General features: G+C 42.4%; 1 protein-coding gene across 1 annotated transcript; it reads right to left on the bottom strand.

The window, feature by feature from the left end:
• Window positions 1–5,688: 5,688 nt before the first annotated feature.
• On the bottom strand, window positions 5,689–7,219 carry tcf15 (transcription factor 15; the record flags this gene model as incomplete). Its single annotated transcript, XM_080533356.1, has 2 exons — window positions 5,689–5,754; window positions 6,731–7,219. The coding sequence occupies 2 exons, from the start codon at window positions 7,217–7,219 to the stop codon at window positions 5,689–5,691; spliced, it is 555 nt and encodes a 184-aa protein (XP_080389482.1).
• Between the last annotated feature and the right edge of the window lie 2,428 nt (window positions 7,220–9,647).

The following is a 9,647-nucleotide window of genomic DNA, read 5'->3' as shown; positions in this document are numbered from 1 at the left end:
ACTAAACTCAACTGACATTGGAATGTTCAGTCAAATTATGCTTACGGTAGTTGCTATGGTGCAACCATACCTTAGTTGCTATAGTGCGTGTTTAGCTTCCCCATAGGCGTTTGTAGAAAAAACTGTTGTAGCCTATAAACGTTGGGTTTTGGTTGTATCGCTGTTTATTGGTTATGACAGAAAACGTTATGATGCAGCGATGTCTAAATTCAAACATTGTATTTAACTATAAAACTAGAACAGATGTCAATCAGTCATTGCATTGGCATTATCGTGTTCAAAAATGTTAGACAATACTGTTGCACACAAAATGCCCATGGGGAAGTTAGACATCTTCCACCTCAGAAAAACCTCAGAAAAAAAGACAAAAGTGACTAGTTTCTCTTCACCAACATTCAAACAAACGTTTCTTCTTCAACTATTTTCATTCATTCATTCATTCATTCAAAAGCATACAATCTGCACTTTCATAATCTGTTAAAAAGACAAAATAGTAGAAAAAAAGACCTTGCCCTACTTGGGGACTTTTTCACCAGACCCTGTCACATAGTAGATAGACGGGCCATTTTTCACTGTACATGTCAAAGGGAGAGGAGGAGGAGGAGGGGGAGGAGGAGGGGGAGGGGGAGGAGGAGGGGGAAGAGGAGGGGGAGGAGGAGGGGGAGGGGGAGGAGGAGGGGGAGGAGGTGGATGTGCTTGTCTAGCTCCATTACACCCCTGCTGAAAAACGTCCTGCAGGAAATCGTTTGGGGCAGTGGGGAGACACTAGCTTCAGAGAGAGTTAAAAAAAACAACCAAAAAAACATAAAAATAAAAGGTACTGTAATGTAAAGGTACGCAAAAAAAACAGTGTTCCCCAAGGTGGAAACATCCTTGCCTCCTGTACGACATATTAAACACATCCACAGTGGAGCTTCGAGCTTCTATTCTGCTTCCTTTGCGTTTCTCCTCCTCCTCCTCCTCCTCATCAATCTCTCCTCTCTGTCATCTTGGAACAACCCAAGTCCTGAAATTTGTTGTTTGAGAAAAAAAAAAAAACTTTCATTTTTTTCATTTACTCACCGGCTCCGGCTTCTTTACCACAGGGGAGCAGTACATCTGGGTCGGTCCCAGCGCCGGATGATGTCAAAACTGGCGCTGACCCAGAGCGCCTGCCGCACAGAGAGTACCTCTGAGAGGTCGTTCTGTGGTCCGTGTGTTTTTCCTTCCTGTGCCTCCTGTGACATCTTCCTGCCTGGGGGAAGCCTCGGGGAGCCATTTGGAGGAGGCCTGGAGGAGGAGGCCTGGTTGGACGCAGACCGTGAGGGGGCTGACTGAGCGCAGCAACTCTAATTAGGCTGTGCCTGACAGGGCAGGTGGGTTGGGGGGAGTGGGGGGGAGTGGTGGGGGTGGAGGGAGGTGAGGGAGGAGGTTGTGTGGTGGTGGGACCAGGGGTGGGGGGGGCGGATGGGGGTCCCCCCCCCCAGCCTGTTCCGTTTACTGTCTGGAAATGAACTTTCCATCTAGCCCCCCCCCCCGGGCCCCCCCCCTACCACCAGGGAACCTTCCTCCGTCATTCTGGAGGACTTCAGTCTGCTCTCTGAGTCAAAGTGATCCCAGGCAGGAGACAGCGTGAGCGTTGGGCTTGTGTGTCTTGTGTGTCAGCTCTGCTTTCGGCCTGCTAGACCGATCACCGATGTGGCCCTTGGTGTCTGGAAGGGGAGCGAAGGGAAGGGAAGCCACAGAGATGGACATAGCTGTAGCTAGGCAACCCGCCCACACAGTAAAGCACAAGTCTAGACTCACTTTGTCTTTGTTTGGCTCTACGCACCGAAAGTTTGTTATTGATTTCACCGTTCAGAAAAGACAACACTTTTTATGCATCGTCCCACTATTTAAGGGTACCTAAATGGGACAATTGGCTTGACAGGTGTTTCTGGTTCTTCAGAGGTGTCCCGTCACATAATTTCTGCAGTTATGTGAGCTCTCAATGTCCAGTATTGATTCTAGGCTTTGCATTTGCTATTGGTGTCTGTCAATGTGAGGACCAAAGAGATATCAACAGAAGACAGGAAAGACATTATGATTTATGAGGCTGAAATATGTGACAGGTTCTAGTCTTTTGGTCTGCATGTCGGCAACCAATCAAAATGTTCAGACTTTTCTTTTGAAACACGGAACTACATTTCAACGTTGTTGAGAATCACAACATAAACTCGCTAGTCAAGTCAAAATACTGCAACACAATGGATTCGGTGAGTAATCCCCACTACTGCTACCTAGTTAACTAGAACACTACTTTACATTGTTAGCAGGCTCACAAAACAATCTGTGTGAGTTGACTAGCGTCATGTGTCATTGATTTTCAACAACGCGAAAGAAAAGAACGTTTATTACAATGATTACATCAAATCCCAATATGCGGACCAAAGCATTAGAACGTGACACATGTTAAAAAACTAATCAATTCAAGAAACATAGCCAAAGACCTTAATCCTACCAAAATCAACGGGTTGGACCTTCACTGGTGAGTTCATAACAAAATGGCCTAGTTGGCCAAGGAACACTTTGACAGACTGAGGATGACCAAAGAATGCTCACCATCATTAAGAAACCCCCCAAAAGGACTGTCTCACAGGTCAGGAACACTCCCCAGGAGGTAGGCCTGGATGTGTCAGAGGCCATCTGCAGAGGACTTCAACAGCACAGCTACAGAGACAACACGGCTACAGAGGCAACACAGCTACAGAGACAACACAGCTACAGAGACAACACGGCTACAGAGGCAACACAGCTACAGAGACAACACAGCTACAGAGGCAACACAGCTACAGAGACAACACAGCTACAGAGACAACACAGCTACAGAGGCAACACAGCTACAGAGACAACACAGCTACAGAGACAACACAGCTACAGAGACAACACAGCTACAGAGACAACACAGCTACAGAGACAACACAGCTACAGAGAGAACACAGCTACAGAGGCAACACAGCTACAGAGGCAACACAGCTACAGAGGCAACACAGCTACAGAGACAACACAGCTACAGAGGTAACACGGCTACAGAGGCAACACGGCAAGGTGAAAATCACTAGTTATCTACCAAAACAGTGTGGCCAGGTTGTGGTTTGCTAAGAATAACATTAAAAAGCCTGCAAAGCTCTGTGAAAAAAGGTATTGTGGACAGATGAGACAACGATTAACATGTACCAACGTGATGGCAAGAGTACAATGTGGAGAAAAAAAGAAACTGACCAATATCCACAGCATCCCACGGCAACTGTAGAATATCGTGGAAGGGGTGTTCTGGTTTGGGCATGTATGGGTTCCACTGCTGATGGCAGCAACAGGGTGAATTCTGAAGTGCACAGAACTTGGTCAGCCCAAGTACAAGCAAATGCCTCCAAACGTATAGGACGGCACCTCATCATACAGCAGGGCAATAACTGAAAACCTACTGTCATACTATAGCAAGCAAGTCAATCTCCAGATGTAAGTCATATTGAACATGCATGCGTTTAATTTGCTGAAGAGGAGACTTAAGACAATGTCCTCAAAATAAAAAAACAACAAAAGATAGTTGCAGTTATTGCACGCAAAGGATTTTGGATCAAATACTAAACATGAATGCTTAATTAGGACATTTTTGGGTACCCTGAAATAGGGGGACTATGAATAAAAAGTGTTTTAATGATGAATCCAATATGTACACAAATATCATCAAATAAAACCTCTACTTAAACCTTGTCGTAATTGTTTGACTTTTGGGCACTGTATTTTTTCTAAATGACAGCATTCTTTCCTAACTATTTGATTTCTGAATATGTTTTATTCAACTAAATTGTGAAATGTCTTCCTGACACAAAAGCTTCAAACTGAGAATCAAAGGAAATAAGTGTTTTCACTAATGCTTTCACGTACACTCTTCTCTGAGATCAGATGCATCTTTGATGTACGTACAGTATGTTTATTTTCTGTATCTGAAATAAAGTCAATCAATCAATCAAACTTTGTCATGCCAACTCGTAAAACTAAGTTTATGCAAACAAGAATATTGCATAATTTCCCTGATATCAAGGGAAAGGCGTAATACGTCCACCTTTCCATATCAAAACCAATATTTTATCAGCCTGGCTGGTTGAAGTGGGGAACTTTGGGCTGGATGTCAACAGAGTCTCATTTCACTTCTTTAGCCACTTCCCTTCTGCTCAACTCCACCAAGACCTCCGACTTCTCACCCTCCTCCCTCCTCCTCCATTGGGCCCACCACACCAGTGATTTATACTGTTGACATCCCAACAGCTGTGCTGGGGGGCTCAGAGCTCAGAGTGCGGGCTACTATTTGCCGTAACTAATCGATACCAGACTTCAAAAAACGGCAACCGTGAGATTTGCAAAAAAAAACACCAGTCAATGACACAAGAAACCCAGACCTCTTCGCCCCGTGGAATCAGACTTAAAACAAGTTTCAAGATTCTAAGAGACATTTCAAGGGGTATAACGGATCAGTGTATCCCAAACACATAACTTAGTTATGAGGGTACTTAGAAAGAGAAAACACAGGCCTACAGTATATAACATCTCTGAATCATTACTTCACAGGTCACAGTTGTTGTTTTTCATTGATATAGACTGTCTCTTTAAAGTGAAGTAGGCTACTCCCAAAATATAACAATAGCAGGCCTTGTTGATATGCCACCCAGTATGAAGACCATGGCGCCAAGAGAGAACCATGTGGTTGAGGATATTTCAAATCATCAAGATACATCTTATAACACACACACACACACACACACACACACACACACACACACACACACACACACACACACAGGTGATTGGTATTTACACCCCAAAAAGGGTTTGAGTTTTAGATTAAATGTAATAGTCAGGGAAATAGATTAATTAGATGTTCAGATTAGATGATGGTCCTCTGTGGCTCAGTTGGTAGAACATGGTGCTAACAAAGCTTAGGTTGTGGGTTCGATTCCCGCTGGGACCGCAGTGTAAGTCGCTTTGGATAAAAACACAAGCTAAAGGGCATATTAAAATGATCCGTAAGAGGCAATGTCCCTTTCTCGTGACACCATTACGTCAGAGGGCTGTCACAAGTAAATCCTTAGCAACAGAGAAAGGGAAAAAAAAACATACAAATCTGCCAATCTTCCAGTCCTCTAATCTTGGTCTCCACGTGTTCCTGTTTTTCACATTTTGTGCCCTGGGCCAGACAAGAAATCAAATTAAATAGATTCTGTCGGTCATATAATGAGTGTCTTTTAATCTATATTTACTATAAAATATATCGAATCAACAGGAGACATGCAGTATTTGACGTGAAAACAAATATTCGAAGAGGCAAACTCCACTATAATCACATACTGTATATGAGTTAAAGAAAATTATCCACAAGTCAAGGAAATGTCATTTCAATAAAAAATATAGATTTTATTTCAACATGGGATACAAGTACTGTGTTGACACATATAGAAAAGAAAATCTAATAATTATCTTAAATGCACTGCATTTTCGAAAGGCTTCTCATGCCTCTCATGTATTGTCCTGCACCTTTCTTTGGCGATTTCTCAAGCATAAATAGTCTCTCGATCCATCCTCTTGTCCAGCATGTGTGTGGTTATCTTAGGCCTGCCTTGAATGTTCCCTGAGTTGTAAAATGAGGAGTTGTGGCTGCTGTTCTATCGTCTTCTATCGGCGGCTCAGTCTCAGTGAACTAACGCCTCGTATTTTTAGACAGTCTTTGCCATCCTTTATCTGAAAGAAAAAGAAAGCCGATATTAGGGACAACGGAGAAGACAATAACGTATTCATTAAAAAAAGATCACAAACAAGAAAGCAGGCAACAAGAGGTCATGAGCCTAGTGGTGGTGGTGATGGTAATGATGGTGGTGGTGGTGGTAATGATGGTGGTGGTGGTGGTGGTGGTGGTGGTGATGGTAATGATGGTGGTGGTGATGGTAATGATGGTGGTGGTGGTGGTCGTGGTGGTGCAGATGATGATGATGATCATGATATGATCGAATGTGACTTGAATGTTCGTAAAAGGTTTAAATCATTGACAATACATAATAGGCCCCTTCAAAGTCTTTGAAATATTAAACCTACATTTTGGTAGTTTCCATAGGCTTGTTAAATATTAATATTTCTATATTATATGTATATTATCTTAATACAATTGGTAATCGTTCATTGAAATTAGTAGATTTTCTTTGATCATTATTGCTACCTTTAATCCGGATGGCAAAAACAATAACGAAGCTGTTGGCACATCTTCCCAAAGAATACAATATTGCAATACTGATACTGTATATTACTAATACTGATAAGCTGTCAAGATAAGATGTCATTATCTGACTGTATAATGCATTGGCCTATAAAAGTCCACTGCTAATGCGGCGTGGAATACTTAAGAGTCTAAAAAGCATCGGCAAATCAAAACATCGGCAGCAAAACATAGCCATGCGTAAAAGTTGGCGCTACGCGCAGATTTCAAGGCAGAATAGAGCAATGCAAATGTAAACATTAAAATGTCTCGCCTGTGACTTGGAATTATCAAGATAGTTGTTCCAAATGACAACGAAAATACCGCATCAGCCTTCATGTGATTGACGTTGTTTTTTCCATAAAAACAAGAGGTCCAACTAATATAGGCCTACTGATTTGGCGCGCTAAACCTAACCGCGTTTTCGTTCATTTGGATTATTACATTTAAGTAAAAACATATAAGTACCCCTTTTCTTTGGTTGCTCAAACAGAAGGTGCAGATGGTGCGCGGCTTCGGCTTCTTTCCACTCTGCTTTCCGTGACTCTCTCCTTGCGCGTACACCGTGCCCAGGCAGGGCTGTCCATCCCCATTGCCGTCTCCGGCCAGCAGCACGTTGGCTAGATGAGAGATGTAGCTGGACGCCAGACGGAGGGTCTCTATCTTGGAGAGTTTTCTGTCCACTGGTTCCGTGGGGATTAGAGTCCGGAGCGCAGTAAAGGCGCTGTTGACGCTTTGGGTTCGGTCTCGTTCCCTGGCGTTCGCCGCGTTGCGCGGCTTCACAATGACCACACCGTTACTACCCGCTTTTCTGGACATCCTCCGGCGTTCGCACCCATAGCTCTGATCCGAGCTGCCGTCGCTCTCGCTGCGGTTCTCCTCGTCCTCGGACATCATACTTAGGTCCGGGTAGATCAGGTGAGTCGCCATCGGCCGCAACATGGCAAAAGTCATCATCGAAATGGTTTGGGTTATCTAAACGATGACCCAAGATTAAAAAAAAAAAATGGAAAAAGGAAACACCTAAAGAAACCTCTATGCATGCATCTCGATTGCCTAATGCAGACTACATAGACATGTATACTAGTTCCCAAAAAGGTTTTGGGAATGTTTACTTCTCATAAGTCATGTCTGTTCATAGAGTGAGGATCTCTTCTCTGTTAAACTAATGTTCAAAGACTAGGTGCGCTGGCCTACAGAGCTCTTATATCCTGATGACGGGAGGAGGTGCTTCAATGGGCATGCGATGTTCAACCTCCAACTGAGGTGTAGCCTGCTACCACAACACGTGGTAATCCTAATACCTTTCTCCTAATCTATAACCTCCAATAACCTCCCGATACATGTAATTTATAAACAAATAATAATGAACAAATAATATTATTAATAATAATAGTAGTAGTGTTATTGATAATAATGTTAAGTGATATTTCGTTTTATTATATGATATGTTATTATTATTGTTGTATTGTTGTTGTCATTGTTAGGCCTATAACTAGTAGCCTACTGTGTTTGTAATTAATTGTTATTACTATAATTATCAGCAATATTATTATCATAAACTTTGTTGAAGTGACTATCTACATGGCTACTGTATGTTATTACGGCTGTTGTACAACATTAGGCCTATCTGTGCTCATCCATCCATGCATGCATAGGAGACCACATTAGCGGTTTGCGGCGGGCTACTGCGTGTTTGTCTGACATGTTTATGGCCCTGTCGCCCACTGAGGTTTGTTTTCTCTCGGTAGCACAAACACACATTGTGTTTTCACAAAGTAACGCTGCCGAAGAGCACCAAACCACATTCGTAATGTAGAGTCATTATCAATTCGGAAAATCTTCTATGAATATTGGTGCGTCCTTATACATTGCATAAATATACTATATAGCCTTATAAATGGGATATGTCTTGCACATATCAAGGTACTATACATGCCTCAGTAATTAGAGACAGTTTAGTGCCTGCTTTTACGTAAAGCATCATTCAGTCCCTTTTTGGCTTTGGGTCCACAGGGGAACCTTTCCAGATAATGATTGTCCACATGGAATGTGATGGTACTGTATGTATAATAATAGGATTACGCTTTCCAACGTATTTCCGAATAGAAACCCATTAAATATAATTGCATGTGTATGGCATAGCCTACTGTACTGTACAGAGGGATACAGCTGGATTGGTTATAGTAATCCACCATTAAATCATTCTGAATAAACACTGTATTCCTCTACATAGATCAATGGAAACACATAAGTAGATACAGTATGTCCAAATGTGTCTGAGTTGTGAAAAGTTTTTTTTTTTTTTTTTTCTAACATTGCTGATGCAAGAAACTGTGGAGGGAATGTGGTTTCTTGTAAGCATGCAGCGCCAGGCGGAAAAAAACATTTTCCCAGGGGAAAATCACATTCTGCATGCTTCTCTTGGTAAACAAAAATATTTCAACTATCCATTTCAGTTTTAGACAGTCAGCCTATCTACAAGAAGCATCTTCCCCCAGTAGCTAAACTGCCCCACCCCATGCTGAGTAGGTTTGCTTGGGCAGTGAGAGAAAGTTAAGTGTTGAGTAAATAAACATTAGGCAGATGTCCAGGGGTGATCCAGGGACACCCGCGCGCTTACGGGGTCTGGGGTTTGGGGCAAACAAAGTAAGGGGGCAAATGGCTGACTTAGAAACCCCCTGACATTAAAAAACAGTCATGTCACCAAAGGCCAGGTCTCACAAACATGTCCCCACCACCCCCTGTGACCAGCGCCATCTAACCACCACACTCTGGCTCAGCTGCATCAACAACCCTGACCCACAAGACTGTCCAACCCAATCTCACTTTCTAAAGCATCACCGAGGGCCCTTTGAAGTACTAAGACCTTAACTGACTCCGGAGGGGGATTACGTTACTCTGAACCTGTCTATAAATAAAGATTAGACTTCCGAAGGCATTTTCTAGGAAGCAAATTATCCTGAGGTGGGAAATCAAACACCTTCGACATAATGCGTTTTTTTGAAGTTATGATATGGGAACTGTTCTCAAATTAAATTGGGCTTCACACTCCTTAGACAAGAAGGTGTTATGTAAAACTCTATCCAGCCACAAAGAATAATGGCATCCACTTTAGTATTTTTTTTAACAATGCAAAGAAAATGCTAAAATGTATTACTTTTTTTTCTCTTTTCTTTGTTTACAGCATACACAGTAATAAACTTACTTTTCAGAAGAAAAATAATGAGACAGTCTTTAGAGAAGGATTAAGTTGTACAGTATAAATTTGATTGGAGTGTCTGCAAGGTGTTTTGGACATTATTTTCAGCCCCAAAATATGACTAATCACTGTGTAAGAAAGCAGTATGTAATTAAAACTGTCTGGGCTAATCAACAAAACCCA

This window comes from Nansenia antarctica (genome assembly GCF_963989245.1).
Source record: "Nansenia antarctica genome assembly, chromosome: 6".
In the NCBI taxonomy this organism is placed as follows: domain Eukaryota; kingdom Metazoa; phylum Chordata; class Actinopteri; order Argentiniformes; family Microstomatidae; genus Nansenia; species Nansenia antarctica.
Note: the sequence above shows the minus strand (reverse complement) of the source record. Positions and strands in the feature narration are given on the sequence as shown.